Source organism: Anser anser (assembly GCF_964211835.1).
Source record: "Anser anser genome assembly, chromosome: 1".
Taxonomy (NCBI): domain Eukaryota; kingdom Metazoa; phylum Chordata; class Aves; order Anseriformes; family Anatidae; genus Anser; species Anser anser.
In genome coordinates, this window is record NC_139720.1 from 66022446 (window position 1) to 66048858 (window position 26413).

The window sequence follows — 26413 nt, forward strand, 5'->3', positions numbered from 1 at the left end:
GAGTGGAAATCTCTATCTAATCCTATTGCACCCCCAAGTACACAAGCTGTCACCCCTAGAGCTAAATGAGTCTCTCCACCAGCTGTTCACTAGCTAGGTTTATCACACGCAGCTAAGATGTTTAAATTCCCTACTCGTCCACTCCCAGTGTTATCCACACACAATTCATCACATACTATTCCTGCGAGAAGAAGCTCATCCTGAGGCACGTGGAGTCACAAAAGATGTTAAACCCCACCGCAAGCAAACCCTTGTGCCACCACACTCGTGCTGTTATATTCAGCCACATTGCTATGCTCAGCCTGATCTTCAGAGAGAAACCGGGAACAGAACCCCGATACTCCTCATCTGGTAGCAGCTGAGGCATCTCTCCTGCTGAAAAGGTATGTGCCGTGAGAGAATCACCCCTGTTGTTTAACAGTATGGTGTCTATGACGCATAGTTTAATCTAATTTTACCGTGCAGGTACAGGAGCGCACACAGATACCACTAAGCAGTTCATATAATACCAGAAATGTAGAGCTGAAAAGGCAAAGCCAACATACTCATCTGATGACTCCAGGCTTTTTTGGTTCACAGATCATCTGGGAGCAGCCTATGATTTTCTGCAATTTGATTATCTTTCATTTGGCAAATGTATTTGCCCCCTATACATATCTTCTCACACACACATATAATTTAATATAGATAAACATGCAATTATGTATATGCATGTATAAAATACATGGAAAATATATAAAATAGAATTCCGTCTCAGTATCTTGATCATTGGCAGCTTAATCTGGAGGCTTGCACAGCGCTTGCTAGCACTGATTGGAAGCACAGGTCAGAGGGTCAGTTTCTATCCACTGATTAGATAAGGGCAAGTCCTAGCATGGGATTTCTGAAGACCGAAAAGGTTTCCCTTGGAGAACACTGTGTAATGCAGACAAAGGATAAGCATCCCCTGATGATTAGAGTTACAGAACACAGCTGAAGTAAATAAAAAATTTCCTGTGTCATTTTTGGGGAGCTTCCCACAACAGTAGCAGCCCTAGAAAGACAGGGACAAGGCAGCATCCTCACAGCTTTTCTCCCTTTAGAAGGTGGGAGAGAAGAAACCAAAGGGATAGACCTCTCCTTCCCATGGTGGCACAGTGACGCTGCCAGGCAGAAGCCACTTGCAGGGCACCTGGAGCCAAGGAGAAAGCAAAGAGTGATGCTAAGAATAACAACCTGTCTTGCACGGAGCTTCTGAGCCAGGACAACGTGCAACTCCTTGCTCGGGGCGCTAGGTCGAGATCTGGCCCTTCAACATTTGCTTTTTCTGTGCTCTAACTTGGGAATAAACTTGTTTGCTAGAACATCTGCAGAAAGTCAACATGTAAAGGGCACAGAAAGAGCGACAAATGTAGGTATTTCATTTGAGAAAAAATGCACAGACGATACACTGAGATATTCACCCAGCTCTGCATAAAGCTCAAGGGAAATATCCAGAGTAACAACAATGCTTTGCATTTCTATAGTGCTTGCCTTTGGCAGCTCTCTGGGAGCTTGCAAACATTGTATGAATTCACAGAGGCAGAGATTCAGAGAGTATAAAGGCCAGAAGGGACTTTAGATCATCCAGTCTGACCTTCTGTGTATTGCACGCTACTGGGAAAGTGTGCAGAAAAGAACCACAAACGTTATTTGAGGGTGGCAGAAAATGCCTTGCTGTGAAAGGCTTAAAGAGCTCGATTTGTTTAGCTTATGAAACAGAAAATAGAGAAGTTATCCTGTATGAAGTCCAACAGTGTGTGTTTACATGCAGCTAAGTCGAATTTTCCAGAAAGGCATCTACATTTGATTTGAAAACATGCAAGAGATGAAAAAATAAAGCCCTCTTCCTTTGGTACCTTACTACAGTAACTACTCATGCTCATTGTTAGCATTCATGCTGAATATCTCACTTGAATCTGCTTGGTTTCAGTTTCCTGTCATAGGTTTTTGTTATGCTTCTCTCTGGTAGATTAAAAAACATATGTTTAGTAACCAGCACCTCTCCCTGTGAAGGTACTTTATACACTAATCAAATCACCTTCCAATCCTCTTTTTGGTAGGATAAGCAGATTTTCATTAAGTTCATTTTCACTATAAAGCACTTCCTCAGCTCTGGAACAATACCGTAGCCCTGTGTTGCACTGTTTCCAATTTTTCCCCCTTTTAAAAGTACGCTCCTCACCCATTAAAATCTGTGACCTGTCTTGCAGATAATACATAGCTATTGCCACACAATAGTAAATATCACCTTTCCCTACACCTACCCACCAGCCATGTCTCACAACACACTTGCTAGGCTGTGTGAGCATTATTCCTACTTTAAAGATGCCAGCAGAAGGAAAAGCTACTGCAAAACCCTGTAAGTCATTTTGAGGGAGCTAGTTAATTGTAAACTGGTTCTGATCCCACTCGCAACCACCTTTATTGTAGCATAGATTCACAAAACTCTCCAGATTTCTACAATTCTTGGCAAGAGGAAGACCTAGCTTTTTATCTAAACCGATGGTCCCCCTCCAGCAGTCCCCACTTTCTCATTCACTCCTGGTCTCATATGATACCTTTCAGATCTCTCCCACTGGACATAAATGTCTTTGATCCCCCGGTTACTCCTCCTCCCTCCCGCTGATTTTCACTCTCTTGTGACTGATCATCCCCTTTCAGCGACTGCCTCTGACCAGCTGCTTTTCAGATTCGCCCTTCTCTGATCTCCTCAACTGTCACTTCTCAGCTGCCACACACACGCCAGCCCCCACATCCCCATCTGCTTTTTAAAGGCTTGTTATCATAAGCTGGGGCTTCTCCGCTCCCTCCTCTTTACCCTGCAAAACCCAAATCAATCAAGAGAAACCATCACGCTGTCAAAGGCTGAGGGAGGGTTTTAGGTCAGCCCCGTCCAACCTGCGACCTTCCTGGCACTGTGCTGTGGCCTCCAGCTGCATTAGCAGGAGTATTTTTATTCAATCATGACCAAAATCATGGAATATGTGAATTATATGGCAAAAAAGCCCAGCCTGGTACCTGAAGGGAGGGCTGTGGAGAACGGGGAGTACCACGAGTGACTGTCCCGTGGCTCGCATGCTTGCTTGTGTCTGTGTTGCTGAATGGTGAGACAAAGGACTTCAGCTGGTCTTCAGTGACAGAGAAGGGGCTGGAAGCTAACATAGTCTCACCTCTCCATTATAAGCACCATCACCCTCTTACAGACTTTTCAAGCTTCACATTAAACCCATGTGGCTTTTTACCTCTGATTCTGTCTGGAAAGCTGTTCTAAAGCTATATTATCCTAATGGCTAGAAACCCTCCACGAGTTTTCCACCCTAAATAATTTCATGGCCTATCTATACTACACTGTTTTCATACTAGCAGTGCCCTTTAGTTTAAATGTTTCCTCCAGGATGCATTTACTACAGCAAGCCTATCTGCTGAAGCTCTGGTTCCACTTGGTTAAACAAGCTGGGCTGTCACAGGCCACTCTCATGAAGACAGGCTTCCCTTTCCTCTCCTTCTGTCTGTACCTGTCTGAGCCTGTACTCCTCTGGCCGAATTGTAACACAAACCAGAGAGGTCTCACAGGGCTTTGGGCAGTAGCACTAATACTTGAGTTACTTCCCATTGGAAATAACTCACCAGGTGCATTCTAGGATAACCTTTCCTTCTTCCACAACTGCATCACTTGCCATCATCCTACCATCAGCTAATAAAGTTCTCAGCATTTTTCCTTTCAGCTTTCTAAGGACATATTTACCAACTCTTTCCTGAAGAGTTTTTTTTTTTTTTTTTTTTTTTAAATCCTCAATTTGGAAGACAGATCCTCAGAACACGAACTTTTGAGAGCCAAAGGTTGGTGATGAACAGGGTTGAGTACAGCAGGACATTGCTGAGCCCTGGCTAAAGCTGCTGGGAGCCACCAAGTCTGCCTGGTTACCTTTTGGCAAGGATTTCAGATCTTGTGGTAGGCTAATTTTTTTTGTGGGCATCAGGGGGCAAACACAGCCTAAACTGAGGATCCTTACTGAGACTTGTCAAAATGGACCCAGCAGTTCCCAGAAGACAAGGGCTGCCTCTAGTCCTGCTTGCTGTGCTCTCTGCCAGATCTTAGAGAGTTCCCAGCTCACGGATTTCTAATATTAGTTCTCAAGCATATGACCTTGTCTGTCATACTACTGAAATTCATTCTGTTTCTGGTACTCCTGCCAAGGTCAAATAAGGCTTTCTCTATGACATCCTGGTCCTTCCCTGTACTAGCAATGCCTTCTAGTGTTGAGTCTTTGGGACACTTCCTCACTACCTACTCCTATTAGTGTCAGGGTCTCAGGTTAATGCTGGCAAAGACTAATACCATGGCTGAACACGGGGGAGTGCTACAAGTAATCTTGTGCTAGATGGACAGGTGATCTTGCTGTTGCCATCATTCCAGACTCAATTCTACCTCTCTGTCCCTTACAGCTCCTCTGTCTTTCCTTATCTTCTCTAGTTTAACAAATTCTTTCTTATGGGGCACCATATCAAGTGCCTTACTGATACACAAAGATAAGACCTTAGAAATTTCTTATGCCTTCCAGGGAAACAATCATCTGAAAGGAAGCTAATGGGTTAGTCTGGCATGAGCTAGCATTGTTGAACACATATTGCCTGACTCCCTTTTCCCCTAACCACATGATAATAATTGCACTTTCCTTCCAGATTTCCTCTAAAGCACTACAAACATTACAGAGGTCACACTTACAGGTCTGAGACTGACAAACTTACTTCTCCCCCTTCCTTAATCCTGACTGCTGAATTTTCACTTTTCCAGCCGACATGGAGTCACAACTGTGGACAGAGTTGAAAAAAATCACCCTTGCTATAAGCCTGTGTTTCCATATGCCAGTTCTGCCAGGGAGAGAGAGCATCCAGGCCCCAGCACTGAGAGCACTAAGCAGCTTGAGCGGCTTGTTTCCAGCACTCAGACTGCTTCTTTCCCCAAGGACGATACTGCTGTCCTTATCAATAACTCGGGTGCAGAGCCCTTTTGGGTTTTGGCTCAATCTATAGTCTCCTTAATCACCCAGAAGCGGCCCCACTTCTTACTCTCTTTTTCTTTAAGTAGCTGAAGAATCTTTTGCTGTTTGTTTTAATCTGCTTTGCAAAGTCTAACTCAGCTTGATTTGTAAGCAATCTTCACTTTATCCCTACATTTCCCGACCTCTTAGACACAGCTTTCTTCGCTGTCTCTTCTTTTTTCCATTCCACATAGGCTCTTCTGCAGAGCCAGCTTAAGCCGCCTAAGCAGTTGCCTGTGGTGGCAGACGGATGGAGGGCAGCAAAACCAGGCGCTGCCATTTGCTGACTCTTCCCAGAGACGTGGGCTCCACAGTGTCCTGGAAAGCAGGCCAGCTCCCTCCCCGCACCCCAGACATTGCACTGCTGCCTGTTGCAGCAGTGCCAGGAGCCAGGGGCAGACCGCCCCTCCTTACCCTCCGGGAGAGGCTGTCTACAGCCGGCCTATCTCCTGCCCACCCCACCGCCCTCCTCTGCCTCCTTGCTGCCTCAGGAAGGCCAGGCCCTTCCCAGGGCCTCCAGAGAAGAGCTCCCACCCAAGCTCTCCTGCAGACTCTCTCCTTTCCTCTCACACCCTCCAGGCCTCACCACCCAACGCTGGGCCCGTACCCACTGCATTCAGCACCTCCACCGCCCCTAGTGAGCCCTTGTACGGGGCAAGGACAGGCAGAGAAAAAGAGAATTGCTGCCAGTAAAGCCTCTCTACAGACTGAGACTGTAGTGTAACTGCATTAGGGAGGAATGAGGAATATTTTGGGGAACGTTATCAGGAATATTCCTGCGATGAAGCCCTAAGCAAATCAGTCTGGCCTCCTAGTTGACCCTGCTTTGAGCAGGAGGTTGACTAGAGACCTCCTGAGGTGCCTTCCAGCCTGAAGTATCCTATGATCCTGCAAATGGGACTTCTGTATCCCAGTGAGAGAAACAGAAGAAAAAGGTCTTATGAGGGAAAAGGCCTGGCAGCGGGAGTCTCATTACATAGCCTTGTGGTGGGGAGATTTGTACCTTAAGGGGATGGCGCAGCAGAAAAGGAATTTAGGAAGGAAATAGGCTGAGTTTGGTGGTAAAAGTCATACATCTTAGGAATAGACTGGAAATGCCTCAGACCTGCTAAGTTTCCATGTTTATCAACCCACAATGCTTGTTTGCTTGTGCCTTGGCTGAAATTAAGCCAAATCACCTCACAAAGTATTTCCTATAACCTGCTGTACTGTATTTACCACCCTCATTCCCCACATTCACAGACCGCTTCTGTGACCCTTTTAGCATCTTCTCACATGACTGTGCTCCTCTGCTGAACTACAGGCCCTAACACAGCTCATGGCATCAAGTCACGAATGTGCCAAAGCTATGATCCTTGCATGGGTAACACCACTTCACTCCAAGCACATTAGATGTGCAGACATGGGTTGTTGTGGGGGGATAGGGGTGAGTGAGGCAAAGCACTGGCCTTGCACTCACACAGAGATTCCAGTTTGCACCCTACTTGGTCAGAGGTGTTAATGTCCCTTGCTTGGTAGCCTCTGCATCTTCACACAGCTCTGAATGAGAGGCCCTGGCCCATCCATGACCCGACGGACTGCTGCCACCCATCTCTGCACACCTGCATCTACTACACACCAGGTACACTTCCACATCCACATGGATTACTGATGTACATACCTCTGTGTACACACAGAAAACATGTGCAAGTACGTAGCCCCACCACAGGCAAGTATATATGCAAATCACTCCATGAATATAAGCATCTGTGCATGCTCATAGCTATGTGTGCAGACAGGTATCGCAACCACACAACACGCTGCAGAGAAACTGTTTGCATATGCAAAAGCACACACATATGCACAAATTCCCTCGCACATTGCGCATCTCCACATATTCTACGTGCAAGATGCTCCCACGGGCTCACGTGGCCCTGGGCAGAGATATAGGTCCCTGATGATCCTGGCTAGGTAGGAGTTAATGCAAGAGAGGATGGGAAAGAAATTAAAAGCAAAAAAAAAAAAAAAAAAAGTTGAAAACCCAGCACATGATTCTTCTCCTATCACATCTGTGAATCCTGGAGCGCGAGAGTAATTGTCTGCAATGAGTCAGACCAAAAGGCACAAGGAAATGGTTGCTATGGCAACTCTCGCACTGCTCTAATTCGGCTCAGAATTAAAATGATATCAAATAATTTGCAAGCAAAGGGAACACGGCGAAGGCGCCGGGTGCCAATCTAAAAATCCAGCTATATGCAAGCCTCTCCTGAGTCAGTGTCAAGGGCTCTCTTCCCTTCAAGCGTGACAACCATGGCAATCAGAGGAGCTACAGAGGCGGGGGTGATGGATAACCTTAGGCTAGAAGATTTCTGCTACACACAGGCAAGAACAGGCTCCTGGGCTGGAGCTCCAGCCTGGAACAGGCTCCACAGCTGGGGTCGTTTGAGGGCTGGATGTCCCAGAAGGGCTTATTCCCAAGGCAACAGGCAATGTCCACTCACACCGGGAGGCACAATCCCTGCACTGAAGATCTCAAAATCTATGCAGAGAACATATACAGCATAGAGGAAAAGGAAATTGCTGATGGATGCCCAGCCAGAGTAGGCAGAATGCTATGGAAAATGTCCCACATTACTATTTTTTGCATTCTTCTGAGGATAAAATAAAGATATTTGGTCCCACTGGCATACTGTTTATGTGCAGAGATGTGGAGTTTTATAGGCAGATGCTTCTCTTTCTGCCTGTTCACTGATCTGGCTGGAAGATAACTAGCTCTGAGCAGGGAACTATGCGGTTCCAGCACTGATTCCAAACCTTGGCAAAAAGCTGACTTTGTAAGAACAGTCCCCATGAAAAATAAGGCAATCACCTTACTTTTGTCTGGCTCATACAGTAGCTGGGGTCTGCCCCAGGAACATTGAGACCCCAGCCTTTTTGTTTACAGGTCTCTTTGCACAAAGGCAAGGAAGCAATGTGAATGGAGAAAGACTGGTTTTGGCACACCAGTGGCACTGTGTGAGGTTCATAACCTGGCCTGCAGAGGACTGGATCAACTCTTAGACCAGTCAAGTGTGTACTCACAGCCTACAGATGGATGTCCTGACAGCGGGAGAAGGCACAGCTGCTGGTAGTACCAAAATCCTGAGTGTTTCTGCCTGAGTGCCTCTGACACTTTTTATGACTGGGCTCCAAGGTACTGCCCCCTCAGATGTCTCTTGGTTTGTTAGATCAAAGGGATGCCTGAGCAACTGCTTGGGCTTCAGGGATTGCCAGGAGGGAATGACATTAGGCAGCAACCAGAAGTAGCAGGTAACGGGCTGAAAATGAGCTAGGTCTTCCTTCTTTCTACCCATTCTACCACTGGATGCAAGGGAGATCACGCCCCTTCCATAAAGGCACCCAGGTGATGCCCTGGGAGCTTGCAGAAGTTTCTTGCAAAGTTCCTGCATTGGGAGGATGTTGGCACAACATCCAGCATTAAAAGAGGGACAGCGTTCCTTCTGTATATGGCAGCACACCCTCAAGAGATCAGCTGCTCTCAGATTTTGTATAGGCAATATCATGCTGGCTTTCAAGCCAGTGTAGTAAAATAAATTTAATTCTCTAGCTTGGATGCAACTATTCCAGTGTAAAAGGTGCTCATGTTATTTCAGCTTATTTCCATGCATTTTACATTGCTTTTACAGGTGCAACTGTCACTTTCTGGAGAGGAATAGAGAGGAGATTGAAATGTTTTATCCACCCAAACAACAAAACCGTAGGAATACAGAATTGTGTGTAGATTAGTTTGAAAAGATGCCACAGCAACAGAACTGCTGAAAAAGACACCTGCATCTCTTCTCTCTGCTTGCTGGTAACAGACAGCAGGTAGCCAAAACTGGGGACCAAGGAAGAGGATGGAGAGACGTCAAGCTGGCCAGTAAACGGTTTTCAAATGAGGAGCTTCCGTCAGACTGACAAAGGTTGGATTTTAACCAGCAGTCTAATGGCAAAATTACTTTCCATTATCCGTTTTCAGATTGGCTGATTTCAAATACTTCTGAAAAAAAAAGTCTAAGCTTTTTTGGAAATCTGCTCCTGCTGTGAGTACAGAGTTCTTCTGAAAATACTGGCCTTAATACTGTCCTTACTCAATGTCCCCAAGCCCTCTCTGTATATGTAGGAAAGATACTTCTCTTCTTTCACCCTTCTTTGGGCTTGTCTTGGGCTCTCCCCATACACATCTGGATATACTGCTGTCATCATGGGGTAACAATTTTGGAGTGGTCCAATCGTTGTAAATAAGTAAAATTAACTTTGAATATAAACAGAAGAGAGTGGTAGTGTATAAAATAAACCTGGATCTCCCAAGTGCCTGTTTGGATGACCTATTTGTTTTATCAGGCACGTTGGAGCCTGTGCATGCCATGCCCCGTGGTTTGCTGGTATCGGCCATCTCCTGTCCCTGAGACAGCAGCAGTGACAAGGAACCTCACAGAAAGAACCCCCTACCTGTCCCTGGTCTGACCAGCAGCCAGCCGGCTACCACATAACTCAAACAGGGAGAAGGTCAGGCAATAAAAGAGACGTCATACCCTGCCCAAAGTGACAGCTAAACTCCCGTGCAGATTCCAGCAGTTTCACTGGGGCCTTAAATCACTAAAAGCTTCTGTCAGCAACTACATGTGATTTCTGCAGCACACCCCCTGAGGACCATAAAGCCCCAGGCTACTGACTCAGTGGAGGGAGCAGATGACAGTGCTATCTGGGGCAGGACTTGGCTTGCAGAGAGTACCATTGCAATTCCTTATTTTTCATTTCCAACGAAGTTAGCGCTAGAGAAAGGCACTGGACTGACATCCCAGGAGAATAGCTGCAAGCTAATTAATTATAATTAATCATCCAGGCATTACTTAATGTTTGCATAGAGCTTTGAACTGCCAAAGCACAATATAGCAGGTAGATAATATTAACTCAAAGTAACAGCTATAGCATCAGATTTGCCTGCGTGGCTTCCCCAAAGCCCCAGCAGCTCTGCGAGCACCCCAACTCAGCGTGCACAAGCAGCTCCGTGGCGTCCTCTGTGGGTTCCTCCAACCCTCCAAAAGTCTGCACGATGCCCTGGCTGCAGGGGCTTAGGCTGGGCCGTGCCAGGCCTCCGGGATGACGGAGGCCCCCGTGCCCCCCCTCCATTGCTGCCCTCAGCCCTCCAGGCCGGCTGCTCTCTAATCCCAGCTGACGTCTCCCTTGCTGTCTGACAGAGCCCAGGCCTATGTCATCCTCCTGGTCGCTTGGTTTTTGGAGCTTGCCTTTCTCCGCCTTGGCCGGGGACTGCCATTCAGCTGCCAGAACGAAAGGGGCCCTGTCACCGGCGTCCTCCTGGCAGGGGCACGGGGGGTGCCCCCTCCCCACGGGCAGAGCAGTAAATCCTAGAGCTTAATTCTTCACTGCATGCATAGCGAACATTTCAGAGTGCTTACAAATTCCCCCCAAGCACCATCAAGTCAAGCAACTGACAGTAACAATCAGTGGCAGAATGACAGGCCAGTTCATTCAAATTACACTTTTATAGGGGCACTTAAAAAGCCTTCTGCTGTCCCCCCTTTACAGAACTGTGACAGCATTTATCCAGAAACTGCAAGCCTACCCAGGTATTTGGCTTCCTATGAACCTGTGCTGGGAATCAAGCCGATTTCTGGTAGTATCCCGACTCTAAATGAACACGATTATCATGCCCTCTGAGGGCTGATGCCATCCAAATAACAACAATAATAATAACAATCTGCATCCCATTCTGCTCTGATTGCCTCTTGCTGTGTCTCCATTCACTCCCCTTCCTTCGCCTCTCTCCTGTACCTAGCATGGGGGTAGGATGGTATTGCAGCACTGCCCACCATCATTTGCGCTGCAGCCTACACCAGTGGGTAAAGTCCCCCAGAACCAGGTCCTAGCTACTCACCATGATTACGTTAGTGTGAGGGGGATGAAGAGAGGCCTTCATCCTTCCTCTCATAGTTGTTACCCTCAAGATCAAATAGTATTGCAATAGGTAGCATGAACACAATATATTTCTTTTAATGGCTACTGCTATTACGAAAGATTCAGATGATGAACCTTGTCACTACTAAAAAGTCACTACTAAAAAAATGCAAATGGTAATATAGATACAGAACCACTTTGCTCCCTGATGCCCCAAAACCAAGTCGTAAATGTACGTCCCAATCTAGCAGATGGGATGTACCTCAGCAAACCCTTCCACTCCCACTGAAGTCAAGAGGGGCTACAGCTGGGGCCTTGAAGGATTTTGGACCCTTTGGGAGAAATTAGTTCTCTTAGTGTTGTCATGCAGCCCATATTTTGGATGAAACATGAGTATTTTTCATCAACATATAAGAAACAGAGAATGGAGAACACCCAGTTGAATGTATCACGTGTGGAAACAAGCAGAAAATGCTTATGGTCAAGTCACCTAGCATGCCGACTAGCGACAGAGGCCATGGTACCTCTAAGGAATGAAAGCAATTGAGAATTCATTTCTCTCAGCTTCTGTGGTTACATGTGAGGAAACTGGTTTGTTCTATATAATTTCCACAAATGACAGAAACTTTACTTTAATACCACTGTTTTGACAGGATTTTTCCCTATCCTCTGCTGCTTTTCCCACCCTCATCTTCCTACAGCAGAGGATTCTGCCCCTTCACAGCATGTCCACACAGAGTCTATTCCGCATTCAGCATAACTGAGAGGGTGGAAATCTCCACAGGGGTTTTGAAAAGTGCTGCCGACAGAAGAAAAATAGCTCCGTCAGGGGCAGCTCCTCCTGTCACTTGTTCTTGCTCCAGCTCTTCCACACAGAAGTTTCCTTCCTTGTATTTATGCTGAGTGCCGAATCAACTGTTTGTGTGCCTCTGCTCTAACTCACAGCTCAGGAAAGGAAACAAAAAGAATCATGAAAAATGATTTTTTTTTAAAAAGTGTTTGTTTCTCCTCCCAAATTGATGCCCAGAAAAATGCCCCAGTGTTGCATAGTCTCAATGCTATTTCGTTCTCGTAACAGTGCCAGCTAGTATCAGTTCTGGGAGCAGTTTCTGTGACCCAAGCACCTACTTTAAATGAACTGTACAGAAACCTCTTCTATTTCACACGGGTCTCTGGACAGGCTTCACTTCACAATAAATCTGATTGGATTTGAAATGGTGTTATAGCAGTTAAAAGCACTATTATATATCACCACTCCCTCAGTTTGTAAGTACTCTCTCAATCCCCAGGTGATACATAGCACCACTCTCAACTGGAACTTATTGAAAGCCTGGAAATTAAAGAATGGTTCATCAGATGAAGTTAAATTGCTGTAGTTTAACTGAACAGTAGATTGAAGACCATCCATTGTGTCTTACCTAGCCTAGGTAAAAGCAGCGGCTGACTGTGATTTGAAGGTATCTGCAATATGACCTTCTCTCTACTGGATATTTCTTTAGCAATTGGCATAACCTCATGCTGAGATAAACATTGCACAGTTTTTCTTTAGAGAACATCTATTGTAATGCTACTCAGTATAGAAGAAAAGTCTGAAACTTATTTTACTGTTAAGAATTAAAAGACAGATTCCCACATAACTGGAAATTCAAAGTTGTTGTTCAGCATCTGCTGTATGCAGTCATTCCTTCCACCGGATGGGACTCCATTAACACTAACCATTCCTTCACAGGTAGCTTTGCATCTCTGCATGTTTCTGCTAATAACTGCTCCATTATCTGTTCTGCCAACCTATTCCCTTACTGTTTCCACATCTAAAACCCAAAATCCGCTCACATTTAGCTACATTTTTGTTCACACCAGTACTCTTACACAGTGATTTTAGCTTGGGTATGAAGCCAACACTATTGATTAAAGTTGCTTTGTTTTGTTAAATGGGTACTCTGATTCACTTCTGAGTTTATTGTACTGTTGTAAAGCCTGAAGCAATTGCTACTGAAAATGGTAAAGTTTCAAAAGCTTTGAGGTTCAGAGGGAAACAATGTCCCCTACAAGTATTCCAAAAGTAGATGCAGAGTCTGGTGAAGGTCTGTTAAACAGGGTTCAAAGCTCAGATGCAAAGAAAAATTTACAAATCTGTATGTACGAGTTGGAAATCCAGCAGCAAACCCACTTCACCAGCAAAAGTTATTTTTCAATGGAGAAAACAACAGAGATGCAGGAATGTGCTGTTCTTCCAAAACCAAAAGTGCGTCCTGAAAGTGGTTCAAAACCTGCATTGACTTCTTAACCAACTCATGCTCCAGGGAAATAGGCAGTCTCAATCCACAGAAATCACTGGTGCTGAAGATGGAAAGCTTGCATTCAAACAGCCCATTTCCCTTACAAAGGCATGTCAGCCATTTAGTACCTTTTCCAATGTTCTCTGTTTTGCCTATTTTTCAACATGACAATCTATTGTGGCTCCCATCACCTTCTTTGAATGACAATCTAACAGCTCTCAACTCCCACTCTCAATATAAGACGCTACCATTTCATTCAAGATAAAAGAAAAACCAGAATTTCCTACCTGCAGCAATACCCATCTTCCCATCCACAGATACAGCCACTGCTGTGCTCACTGTCACCACTTTTGGAAGGCCTCCTCCCTCTGTCAGGACACAAAACCAGCAGGCTTGGTTAGTTTACATGCAGCAGGATTCACATCCAGATCAGTGCATACTTATGCCTCAGCCCTGAAGGATCCAAGAATTCGGAAGACTGCATCTTTCAAACCAATAAGCAACCTAAAAGGCTAATGAGTAGACTTGTTTCTCTCATGATGAAAGTAGCATCCTTGGCATAAAATATAGAGGACTGGCCTCCTGCGTTTTGGGCAGGTAGAACTCCTCTTAGGCTGGAAGATCGCTTTGCTTCACTCACCAGCTAAACTCTGTAGGCAGAGAAGCAAGACAGGGAATTCTGGCATTGACCCTTGCACAACAAAGGCCAGGCTAATGCCCAGCTCTGTTGCCCAAGTCAGGCTACCACTACAAACTGGAGACAGACACGATACTCACGGGTACTTCCAGAGTGCACTCCATTTTAAAAACAAAGTCTTCTGGGATAGATTCAGCTACCTAAACTTTGTTATGCCCAAGGGCATCCCTTTTATCATTTAGCTGCTGCTTCAGGTGTCCCTGTAGGTCCTGTGTCACATTTGCCAGCCCCACGCAGATCTTTTGGATCCAACAAGGCATTTAAAATAGCACAAGTGAATAGATTTAAGCAACTGAACCCCACTTGCTGTCTTTGCTAGTGCAGTTGTTTCATCCTGCAATTGCCCATGTTACATTAAATAATAATAATACAGAAATGGAAAGTGATTAGATTAGCTTCAGCTGGAGCACCTCTTTTGAAACTGCCAGGGGACAGTTTGAAGGTCAGCACAATCAATTTAGCCTACAACTGACTCCTTGCTTGCATGCTGTATGGAAAACTCTTGCTCAGACGGATGGATCAGGGATTCTTTCCTCTCCCAGAGCTACAGCATTTTGTTACTGTTTTCCACTTCTGCCGTCATCACTCCTTTTGGTACCCAGCATGTCCCGAGCATGATTCAGTGGCTACTGCAGTTTAGCCTGGAGTCTCTCTTTTTTTTTTTTTTTTTGGGCTGAAGCCAGATTAGCTTGCTCAAGGATGTCAGAACTAGTAAAGCCCTTGTGAAACAAATACCCAGCCAACTTATGCTCACATGTCTTGAGCCTGATCCTGCCTTTATGGTGAACCCCAAGTTTCTTGCTCACCCCTATGATGGGACAAATAAGCAAAATGCACATATTGTCCCTTAGAAAAACAAAGGAACAAACAAACCCAGCACACACAAGAAAACCACAACAAACATCACATGACACATCTGGACTGCATGAACAGTTTTATTTGACTTGCAGAGCTTTCCCTTCTGTCGTCTTCTCTCTGGGACTTTTGGACACTGGATGGAGGTACTCTGGATAAATTTTTCTGATGACCTGCAGCCATTCCCTGCTGGACTCCTCACCAGCAGGGAGGTCTTTGGGCTCTTCCCTCTTATGTGACAAGAAGAGCATCGGCAATGAACCCCCCGTCACCGTGGGCATACACTGGCTCATGCGGAAAGCATGGAAGGGGTACTTTGGCATCTAATCAGCAAGAACTTCTTAAGAAACTGGGTGGCCTGTTCTGACCAAAAGGTGAGGCACCTCTGCTTCTAAGGATGTCAAGTGAAGGGCTCAGAGTCTGCTCTGACAGTGGAGCACAGTGGCTCAGAGGAACTGAATATTATTTCCAGGCACTTCATAGCCATCTTGTATGATCTCATGAATCAGTCTCACTAAGCCCAGCTGCTCACACCTAAAGAGACTAATAATCTCCTGTACATTTTAGAGAATAAGGTCTTCTGAGGCAGGCATTACTTCTTATATAGTGCCTGGAGGGTTTCCAGGCAAATGGGGTCCTGGACTTGACTGAAGTTCCTGACCAATAGCAATGTCACACAAAAAACATAGGCAGCTTTTATTCTGCCTTTATCTATGCAAAACTACCTGCGACTGCAAATAAAGCCACATCAAGCCACAATCCCAATGTTTAGCCAGCAGTGACTACTAGGGCCTGGATAACAGCTATCCTAGGGAGTCCCACAGGGTGTTCCTGCCTGTTTTTCTAAACTGTATTCCAAAGAGCAAATGCTGTTGCGTGCAGGGAAGTAAAAGGTCTCTCCTGCCATGCCTCCTCCTCCTCCTCTTTCTTCACTTGCCATTTGAGGGAGATGTAAGGGTGCTGTGCAGAGAGAGAGGCTTTGGTGGAAGGTTTCAAGTACTTTCTCTTCCCATCCCTCCCTCTTTACATCCTGGTTCACCTCCAGCCTCCCAGTCTGGTTTTCTCTTTGCTACTTGCTTTCCCACCCACCAGCCTCCCACCACTGTGCCACAAAAAGCTTTAACAGCTAAAGTGCGGAGCTCCGTCACAGAGCCTGAGTGCTAGGGGCCAGGGAGGGCACAGAGGGGATTTCACCTTCTGTGTAGGAGTCTCACAACAGGGTCTTGTTTTGATTTTTTTTTTCTTTCTAGGCTCTTCTGCTCTCTTTCAGCCTTTGAGGAAGTCCTGGCAGGCTCTGCAAGCTCACAGGAACCAACACCCTAAGCAAGAGACACTGAAAAGCCAATCTTTGCTTTTTCTCTTGTGTTTGAGCTCCTTTGCTAAGGAGGAAATGCCATATTTTAGTAGTGTGATGGAAAGAACATAGGGCACCAATGAGACACCCTCACCAAGAGAAAACTACAGATAAACACTCCTCCCTTTTCCCTAACAAACCCATCCTTTCCTGTCATGGAAATCAGTGATGGAAAAAAATGACATCCTCTAAAGTCACTTCTTCCTGAGTCCCTGCTGACTCCTCATCAGACCTGACTGTGAGTCTGATGGTTCTGTCCCTCTGCCTTTACGCAGGGTATACCAAATGCCATGAGGCTGGACCTCAGTAATTCCCACTGTGCAAGAGTGGCAATAAAGGGATTGGGATAAGCGTGGCATTGGAAGCTATACGTGAAAACCTTTCTCTTCTCTCCTCTCGTGTTCAGGCTGAGGTTACCTGAATCATCTTCTGAAACTATGCTGTAGATGAAGCTCCCAGGGGGGTGCTCAGCTGCCCGGCGATACCACAGAGGGAAGTGGTCCATGGTGAAGATACTCTCCTTGTCCTTTCGAGTCAGAAATTTCCTGCCAGAAGAAAGCAGAGAGCAGCTTTTTGCACAGGGCAGCTCTCCTCGGGGCTACGCTGCAGGCAGCCCCCCCGGGCTGGACACCCCCTGGAGGCACCTCAGCACCTGCCGCTTCCCCTGCAGGGAACATCTAACCACATCTAACCCACAAAGGCAGGAGCCAAGCTTCCCGCTGATAACCGCTGGGGCGCTTCAGCCTCCCCGAAGGCAATTTACAGCGAGGGAGAACCACCCCCCCCTTGAGCCGCCATTTTCTGTTAGCACCCCCGCCGCTCCGCCGCCGGCTGCCCGCCAGGTGCCGCTGTTGCCCAGGCCGAGGCCCTCGGCGCCGCCGTCGCCACCGCCCCCACGGCGGCCCCGAGGCCGGGCGAGGGGAGGTCGGGGCCCCGCGGGGAGCTCCGCGGCCCCCGGGCTTGGTGGCTGCGGAGGGCGTCCGGGGGCTCCGAGGCACGGGAAGAGGTGTCCCCCCCCACCCCCCGTCGCTCTCTCCTCCGGGGTGCACCCACGGCTTATGCTGCGAGGGCACGGGGCAGCGCTGGGAGTGAAGAAGGAGACGCTAAGGGCACGGGCAGCCTTCCTGGCTGACACACCCCCTTTGTTTTCAGGCTCTCCTTTTGCTATGTGTTTTGACATAACAATAATTACTCATTTATGCAGTTCCTTCCTTTCAGGAGACTCCAAAAGTGCCTCTCCTGTGACAAGCAGGGATCTGTCATTGAAATGTAGTGACTGCAACCATTCAAAAGCACTGAACAACACTGTGTGGGGTAGGGAGTCATCATGTTAGCTTCCTTTAGCACGTGTTTTTTTCTTCCTTGTCACCAGATCCTGGCTGTGCTGAGCTATCCAAGACTTCCTCAGAAACATGAAGACTGTGGCTGTCAGGGTGTGCACATCAGGCACAATGGAGCTCTCTGTCTTGAATATGCAATTTGTATTTGGAGAACTGGGAGACAGTGAAACACCTACCAAAAAGCTGAGGACCACCACCATCCTGTTTTGTTCCATCTGCTGCTGATGCCTTTGCAGCCTGTCCTTTTTTACAGAAGCTTGGACCAGCCTGCATGTTCAAAACTCAACTAAAATGAAAACTGTGCCCTTTCCACGTCAAAAACCTCCTCTGAATATGTACTTTTGCCTTTAGGGAGAGGACAAGAGAATGAATCATATGTGACAGATGTCAGTCACATCACTTAATGCATCACTGGAAGGCACTGGGATACTATGATGGGAGCAATGTAAGAGTCAGAACAGAATAAAACTGGGAGAGAGGAGGTGAGACAGAAAGATCAAACCTAGCCAAGCCGGAACATAACCGGGGCACTGGAGTGCAGAGCCTTTACACTGCAAAATGGTCCAGGGGATATAGAGTAATTGTGGACATTTCCTCTCTTAGCTGGCTGAATTCGGGCCATAATCAAAGTTCTTCATTTTACAGTGAAATTAATGCACTTTGGGATAGTATTTCAGGAAAAAGTCAAGAGGACCAGGGCAACACAAAGGGCCCCTTCCCTGCCTGCATAAATCAGCACCCAACCCACCAAGGTCTTGCTCCTTTCCTTTCTGTTTCTGCATCCCCAAATACATTGCTAAGCCTGGTGGTGCTTTCATGCTGCCCCTTCAGAGACACTGAGAGAAATCCCTTAATGTGGATTAGGGACTTACCTGTTGGAAAGTTTCTCAGAGCCCACATACAGGGCACTCCTCATGAGTCCAGCTCGAGTGCCCAGAAATGCCATCTCGACCCCTGCCTCAGTCTCCCTGTGGAACAGAAATATATGAGCAGAAGCAAACAGTTCTTAGAAGAGCCATCCTTCTGCCCGAGTGAGGACCTTAGGCTTAGACCTGTGCCTAGATTGACACCTTTGAAATTTGCTCATTGCTTTCTTTTGAAAGGAGGATGTGAGCTGTTCTCCTCCTGCTAGCCCTGCTCTAGGCTGCCTGCACGTAGGCTGAAGCGAGGGAGAGGGACTGCAGGGAGAATATCTGTCTCAAGCAAGCACAGGATGGGCAGGGTAACAGACTGACTCTGTAGATTGATTTGGATGTGCCTTGCTGGAGTTACTAAGGGCACAGATGGGAGAGCTACATGGTAGAGAGTCTGCTGCAGCGTGGTGGTATGGCACAAACTTAAAGTAAGAGGTGTGTGTTGGTGTTGGCTGTTTAAGGGTGTGTGCACTGGTATTTGGGTATCCTAGCATGATTGCTCCTGGCTCAAGCTCCATTAGTAGTAGGGATACTGGTAACTGAAACAGGGACAGGATTCCCATAGACACACATCTGTGAAAGTTGCATGTCATCTGCTGAAAGAAGATCTTTGTTCACTGAATCACTGCTGACCTCCAGTGGAATTCAAACATGGGTGGCATTAATATTCTGTTACCAAAAAAAACCCTCACCAAGCTAAAGGCTTACCTGAGGAGGCCCAACCTGCTGGAGTCCACTCCTGAGAGACACTTTTTGAGCTATCTATAAAGCTATTTAGCTATTTCTAACAGAATTCTAAGCTATTTCTAAAGTTTCTTATATACTTTGAAAGAATCCAGGACTTTTTCAGCCATTACGTAAGCCCATAGCATCTGGAAATGCAGCTTCAGTGGTGTTTTACCCATACTTGCTTCTCATAGACTTACATGGACATATTGAGGGCTAGTGTTGTCCAGTAGGCTTCCATGGGTGCAGTGACCACGGCATCAAACAGCACTTCCTGGACCAACTCCTCATCACCTAAGGAGGAAGGAGAACAAGAATCAGGAGAGAAATACGTATGTCCCACTAGATGTCTTAGATACGGAGCATCTGCCTGGACCAGGGCACTGGGGCTACATGGCACAAAGAGAGACCACCCCTTGCAGGGCCGAGAACATGACCTGCCATCCTGGATGGAGGAGAGCAGAGGAAGAGATGTAACAGCTAAGATCGCAACAATGGTTCCCGTGTAAGCTCAGTGGAAGGATTTAGGTTTGAAGGTGTCGGCAAATGAGAGGCTTTCAAATGAAGTTACTCATCAGACTTTTGCTCCAGCCTTCTTGATTGAACAGTCTATCTATAGCCATTGCCTCAGATCCCTCCCTTGACCTTTCTTCTGGGTGCCCCATAGTGAGGATACCAGCTACCCCATTCCACTCAAGGAGCCTTCTTCAAAGCCCCTGGTGACTTCTTGATGGCCTCTACTCTGTTTACCTTTCTCGAGATACCATCCTGTGCTAAATGGCATACTCAAAAATCCCCCTTACTCAACCTGCTTCATTTCTATACCACCCTGTTTCCGTTTGTCTCATGCTGTGAGAATGCAGTGGCTGTCATACTGCAGATAGGGATTAATGCATGTTGCAGGCCCTTTCAGTGCTGTTCTAGGCAGAGCCATCCCATCTGTTTCAGTGTTTCTGGCTCTGGTTTCTGGGTTGAGGCCCCAGGTATCACCTAATCCCAACTTCCTTTTGCCTTTATTTGTCACAGCTGTCAGGATCCCTTTCTCCATCCTTGCTATCATTCAGAACTCAGAACCAGAGGTCACCAGCAGATCTTTCCTTCCTCAGGCCCTGTATGCCTAGGATGTGTCCTAATTCTATTTCTTTTTCCTCCACAGCACTTAAAATCTGCGTGGTTCTCCTAGTCAGCTCTTCCAAAACTTTCTTTCTCCTTCCTGTCTTCTTCAACTGCTACATCTCTTTTCAGCCTTTTCAAAACTCAGCCAGGAGTGGTCTGTTCACATGGTATAATAAAGAAGCAATTATCGGATTACATTTGTTTTTAGTTTTAAGAGATCCAAATCCTTGTGTCAGAGGTTTCTGAAGCATTATACACAAAATCTTGATTCAGCACTTGGCACAGCTAAGAAGGCTGAAGCCATGGAGAGTGAGGTGAACCTAAGGACATCCTAAAGCTAAATTCCTGCAGGGAGTTCCCATGCACAGCTGCCCACCTCTGCCCCTCAACAGAGGTCCCGCTCTGTAGTGGTGCTGTATCAGCTGCTTGTATGCCTACACTTCACCTGGAGAGTGGGACCTGCTGCAAGGGGTGAGTAGGGAGGATAATCATTCTGTAGCATTTTTTCTCCCCCCCCCCACCCCCCAAATAAAAAATCAATTACTGATTGTCTTTGGAAAACAGAATTAATAACCTTTTTGTGAAAGAATCCATCTGTCTACATGGCACAGTGCAGCCCACGGAGGATGCTAGCTGGGGCCCTGGGGAGCAGAATTGTGACGGCAGCTTTCTGCCTCCTCCTGCCATCCTCTAGCCCAGCTGGTCGGTCTGTCTTAAGCATGGTGTGCAGCCCCCACCACACCCCATTCAAGCCTTTCGTCCTTCGCTATTTCCTGTGCTGAGACCTTCAGTGAAGTTAAGTTATGTGACAGCTTTGAAATTGAAAAAAAAATCCTCTGCTGGAGACAAGGAAGTGGATCCTCAGCTCATTTCCACCTGTGAATTAAGCTGGGTTTGAGTTCAGCCCTGCCTGTGGGAGCAGTTGCCACGGGAGCTCAGTCTGACACCAATCAGTTTCTCACAGTCCCCGCTCGCCCGTGAGGTTACAGAAAACCTCAGCAGGGCCCTTCTGATGGCCAGCACTCACATTCCAGGTCAGGTTCCTCTCCCGTGAGGAAACGGATCACAGCCTCCAGCTGGCTGAGCTTCCGGTGGTCGGGATCGATGTCTGTGATGCAGTAAATCCTGGTGGGGGGAGAAGAAGCCCAAAAGGGCAAAAAGAATCACAGTCAAACGCTCCATGACAATAACAACTGCAAACAAAAATACAGTGAGAAAGCTTGGGCTGCAAAAGTTTTGCTGTTGCTGCATGCCACGGCCACACAAATCCTAACAATGTGGCTCTAAGTCAAGCCCTACCAATAAAACCAAACATTAATTAATCTAACTGCTGCACTTAGTAGGGCTGCTGGTATGTTCTCCAGCTTAAGTTCACAATGCAACGTAGTTAGCATTCCCAAATCCTTTCTGCAAGGTTATCTATATTATGCGCTGAGTAGTGTGTGTACCTGTGTATCTCTACACAATAACAACGTGATGCAGAGACCTGAAAAGCAGGAGGCCACATGCAATGCGAGTAACATTGGTTTGGGAGTGGAAAAAAGGAGACAGAGAAGCAATGTGAGATGAGGAATGAGCTTGCAGTATGATACGGTGTCAGCAAAAACTTTCCCAAGGGGACACAGCTGTAGGACACAGTCTGGGGAGAAATGGGAGAATGTTTTTCAAGTGTGGGTCTCTGTATGATAAAATAAACCAGTCTTCTAATCCTGCTTCAATTTTGACTGCTTCACTGTCAGGACAAGGGAGAGGAAGGGGTTATGAGAGAGAATTACATCTCATTAAGGGACTGAAAGGAATGATTTATGAGCAAGGCCTAAGAGTAATGAATATGTAAAATGTGGTAAGCTGACACCCCAAGTTAGGAGTAGAAGAAGGAGAAGTCACTGCATGTGTCTCAAATGCTGTGCCTATGAAACTTGACAGTGTAATGAGAGGTGTGAAGGGCTGTGGGGCTTCTTGAATATAGTTATTTTGGCTTTGATACAGGCTGGGTTCATGGGCCTGAGTGTAACTGAATGTTGGGTTCATGAAAATCCCAAACCTCACAGCAATAAATGGAAAGTGCCATGCTTTACCCTGTTTCATATCCAAACCAAGCAAAACCATAAATTATGCATGCTCTTGAAACAGCGGTCATAAATCACCCCCATGTTCACTAGAAATTAGGTCTAGGCTCAGTTCAGAGGAATGCCAACCAAAAATAAGCTAGGATTTTAAAACATGTTTCGGTGTCTCGCTAACCTTGCTACAAAATTCACTGACAGGTCTGACATACTGTGGGTTTTGTAGCACAATTCAGAGCAACACGAGGAAGAACAAAATGAGTTTGAGTACAGAAGACTGAGAATAAATCTCAGGAGACGTTTCCTACTGGGGGATGTCCCAGGCCTTGGTGGGAACTCACAAAGGAAGAGATGGAACTGAGTTCTGGAGGTACCACTATCGTACCCTGAGGCCATCAGCTCTTTCCAGGTGCAGTCCCTGAACAGCACTGCTTTTCCTCTGGGCCACTGAGGGTGGTGAACTCGAGCAGAGCTGCTGGGAACTTTGACAAAAGCTCATGACAAAGTCCAGCGTCTTTGACAAGATTTCCTCCACTTACCATTCATTCGCTAAAGACAAGTCTGGCTGGAGCAGGTCGTGCAAACCTGAAACCAGATAATACACTGAGTATTAAATTTGGTAGCAGACAGACAGATACAGGCTGTGAAGAAGTAAAGCAGTAAGTTTCAGAGCAGCTACCTTGACCTTTGGGACAGCGGGGCTGTTCCAAATTCACCTACCTTCCTCCACAGAAGTGTTCCCCAGCAGAATGTACTCCCCGTGTCCCCTGGACAGCACAACCCCCAGGCTGCAGGCAGGAGGGAAAACAGAGGGTTTGTCAGAAAGGGGAGGTGTAATCCCAAAACACGACACTGCATTCCCTGTAGTGACAACCCTTAAAGATGTTAATTCCCTCCACAGCTATTAAAGAAAAGAACATCATCGAAAGAGGATTAAGTGAGATCTGATTGCAGCACAAGAGGCTAAGGGACCTGTCTGTAGAGCTGTGAGACGTTTTTGGTGACAACATTTTTGGCCAGAGTTGTAAGGTTCAAATCAACAATAACATGTATCAAATCTATGACAATTTCAAAACATTTTGGATGTGGAAAAAAACACAAAAAAGTTTAGCTTGATTTTTTTATGCGATGTTTTAGCATTTTCAGTTTACAATAATGTTCTGTTTAGAACCAATACCAGCATATCAAGCATTCAATGGAAATGAAAACTGAAGATATCTCATTTCTCTGAAATGAAATGATGTGCTTCACCTAAGGTGTTGCTTTTGGACTCTGAACTTCAGATAAATAATTTTTTAATGATTATGGGAACAAAGAAATCAGTTATTCACACTGCTCTACTCATGAGTCACGTTTTATGACCATTTTAAAGACCATTTTCCCACCCCTGATGGCAGACTTCAGATGCATTGTATTGGTGACGTGTGAGCCCATGCTCACCTGAAGGGTGTGCCACTGATGTCCGTGAAGAAATAATCATTGGTGAGGAAGAGAACTCGTTTCTGGAATGAGAGCAGGAATAAGAGAGTGAGAGACCGTCTGACAGACCAAGGCCATAGTGGTGATGGCGACCTGGGATCTACATCCCTAGGGATAAGCAGAAGCGGGTGATCATCACCAACACTTCGCACTCATCTAGGACTGTCCAGAGACAGGAATGAATATGTGGTATTCAGCATATTCAGCAACTCATGACTTTCAGGGTCCATGCAGCCACCCTGTCTTTCCATCTAGGTCTTCGGTTAAACCTTTCGTTTCTCTAGAGGTGAGGTGGGAGGAGAGGCAGGATGGACACCCTACCCACTGCATGAGTGGGCAGCTGGGGACAGCTCTCACCACTCCTGTGGGAAATGCTGAGATTCCTGACACTTCCTTTCATGCCAAATGGGGACAAAACATTAACATATTCCAATTTTGTAAAAAAAGAAAAAAGAAAAAGAAACAAGTTACATTTTCAAATGAAAAAAATGCTGATTCAAATCCAAGACATTTTGATTCACATGAAAATATTTGTTTCAGCCTGACGTTTCAACTCAAGACATTTCAGATTTTTGAAAGCTGCTTCAGAACTTCAGCTGCTTGCCAGACTGGCCTTTTCCTGTAGGAAAGTGTTGATTTCAGTGGAAATCTTTTCCAAAGGAGAAAAGTTGTTGGAAAATTTTTATTCAAGCCTTATGGCAGTATATGAACCCTAATATGTTTAAAATCCCAGCCCCAGCCTGAAAACGAGGTGAGAGGATGTGTGTGGGAGACGGAGTGAATACAGAAAGCTCACTGTTCCCCGGGGAAAGCCGTGCCTGCTCTAACCTGCTTGAGCCGTGCAGCTGCAGAAGAGGCACGATGCACAAAGGGCAAAGCCAACACCAGCTCCGCAGTGTGCCCCGAGTTAGTGCACATGGCAGATGGGAGATGGAGATGGGGTTATTGTTTGGCGAGAAGGTGGCAGGCAGCTCAGCTCCTTCTCTACCCTCTCTTTCCCTGCATGGCAAGTGTGTACTGCAACAACTGGAGTAGCAGGGGCTGAGTCTTTTGCTGAGCTGAGATGTACCAGCATTGCCATGGCACCCCCAAGCAATATGTCATGGTGCAGTTTTGGTGGCTGTGGGGAAGCTACAAGGGGTACTGAGCCTCCATTTCCTTGTTTCCAGAGTGATCTGCTGGGGGGGAAGGCAGGGCGAAGAAGGAGGGCTTCAGCAGGGCTTGCTCTGCTCTTCCTTTGCTCCGCACACACTGCCCCTCTTCTGTCCATGCAGCCACTCAGCACTGGTGCTTGTGGGAGGCTGGCAGAGCTCTCCTTCTGCAGGATGGGGAAATGCACAGCCTCCCTAAGACAGCTGTAGGCATCGCCACTCATCCATGGGAAGGGGGAGCAGCAGAGCACCCTGGAGCCAAGGAGGGCTGAGGACAGCCAGGCAGGACTGTGCCACATAGCACAGAGCGAGGGAGAAGAAGAGGACACGGGCACGCAGGGTGGCTCAGTACCAGCACCAGCGGTCTGGGAACACGTGTAGGTCAAGTGTTGGTATTGCACCTGTTCTAGGCAGCCACTCCTGACTAATGGTCTTATCACTGGTTTGCCACAGGCCTACCCATTTGTCCCCTAGCTGAAAGCAAAAGCAGGTTTTGCCACCAGATTTCTCTAATGACTGCCCTTTGTCTTTGGACTTTATTTTTCCTTCTCTATCTCACTCTGCTCTCAATACCTCCCCGAGATCAACTTGTGGAATTTCTTTTAAGTGGCTGACAGAATAATTCCTATCCGCTTCACTCAGCCCTTCTCTCTGCTGACTGCCTCATGCTCTCTGTTTCCAGGCTCTGTCAGCAATTTCTTTGTTTCGGCTCCTGCTCTGCTTCATCAGCTACCACAGTACTAGTGGGAATTGCTAAGTTTCGCTTCTTGTCCCTGCTCCGCGTGTATTCAGATAATAGTAAAATTGTGACTTGCTCAGCTTCAGTCTCCTATTATGCTTCATAAAGCTTGCAGAGTTGCAGAATAAAACAGGTAATATCTCTTACCAAGGCCACTTTTTGTTGTCTTTTTTTTCCTGGGTAGGGGAACAGAAAGATATCCCTAAAATATTGAACTAAAAAGCCATCTTTGGATGACTCAGAAGGTATGCTATTGCGGGTGCACAGAGAAAAGGTGAGAAAAGAGATTAAGTTAGAGAAATAAGCAATCTAGACTTACAAAGAATAGATCTTGCTTTTCTGACAGAATAACAAAGATAATGGATGAAGGGAATAAAGGACATGAAATGTATTTGGGTTTATATAAAGCACTTAAAACAGCTTTTCATGAAATTTTATTCTAAAGACTTAATTAATGTGGACTTAAATAAGATATGAAGTGAAACAACTGCAGTATTGAAACCAGAAAGAAGCAGTAAACAATGGTGCATCAGGAGAAAAAGATCTATTGAGAGGAACAGACAGACTGTATCTTAGGAGCCATTATGTACAGTGATGTGTAAGATAAAATAAATCACTGTTTCTCTGTATACTGAGAAAAAGTTCCAACAGCTCCAAAAATTAGAAAGATGGGACAAAAAGAAGTGAGATTCAGGTT

The 26413-nt window shown here is 46.3% G+C and overlaps 2 protein-coding genes across 2 annotated transcripts in view; one reads left to right on the top strand and one right to left on the bottom strand.

The window, feature by feature from the left end:
• The window catches only part of CACNA2D4 (calcium voltage-gated channel auxiliary subunit alpha2delta 4), a 135683-nt gene that overhangs the window by 48704 nt on the left and 60566 nt on the right, over nucleotides 1–26413 (bottom strand). Inside the window, exons 19-26 of the mRNA XM_083821291.1 lie at nucleotides 23788–23849; nucleotides 23068–23135; nucleotides 22887–22932; nucleotides 21309–21406; nucleotides 19366–19459; nucleotides 18398–18493; nucleotides 16603–16730; nucleotides 13567–13647 (exon numbers count right to left, since the gene is read on the bottom strand). Of these exons, the coding sequence (XP_083677417.1) occupies nucleotides 13567–13647; nucleotides 16603–16730; nucleotides 18398–18493; nucleotides 19366–19459; nucleotides 21309–21406; nucleotides 22887–22932; nucleotides 23068–23135; nucleotides 23788–23849 (673 nt within the window). The remainder of the gene's footprint in view (nucleotides 1–13566; nucleotides 13648–16602; nucleotides 16731–18397; nucleotides 18494–19365; nucleotides 19460–21308; nucleotides 21407–22886; nucleotides 22933–23067; nucleotides 23136–23787; nucleotides 23850–26413) is intronic.
• LOC310892960 (uncharacterized protein) overlaps nucleotides 1–26413 on the top strand; it is a 284028-nt gene that overhangs the window by 41315 nt on the left and 216300 nt on the right. The gene's annotated exons all lie outside the window — the stretch shown is intronic.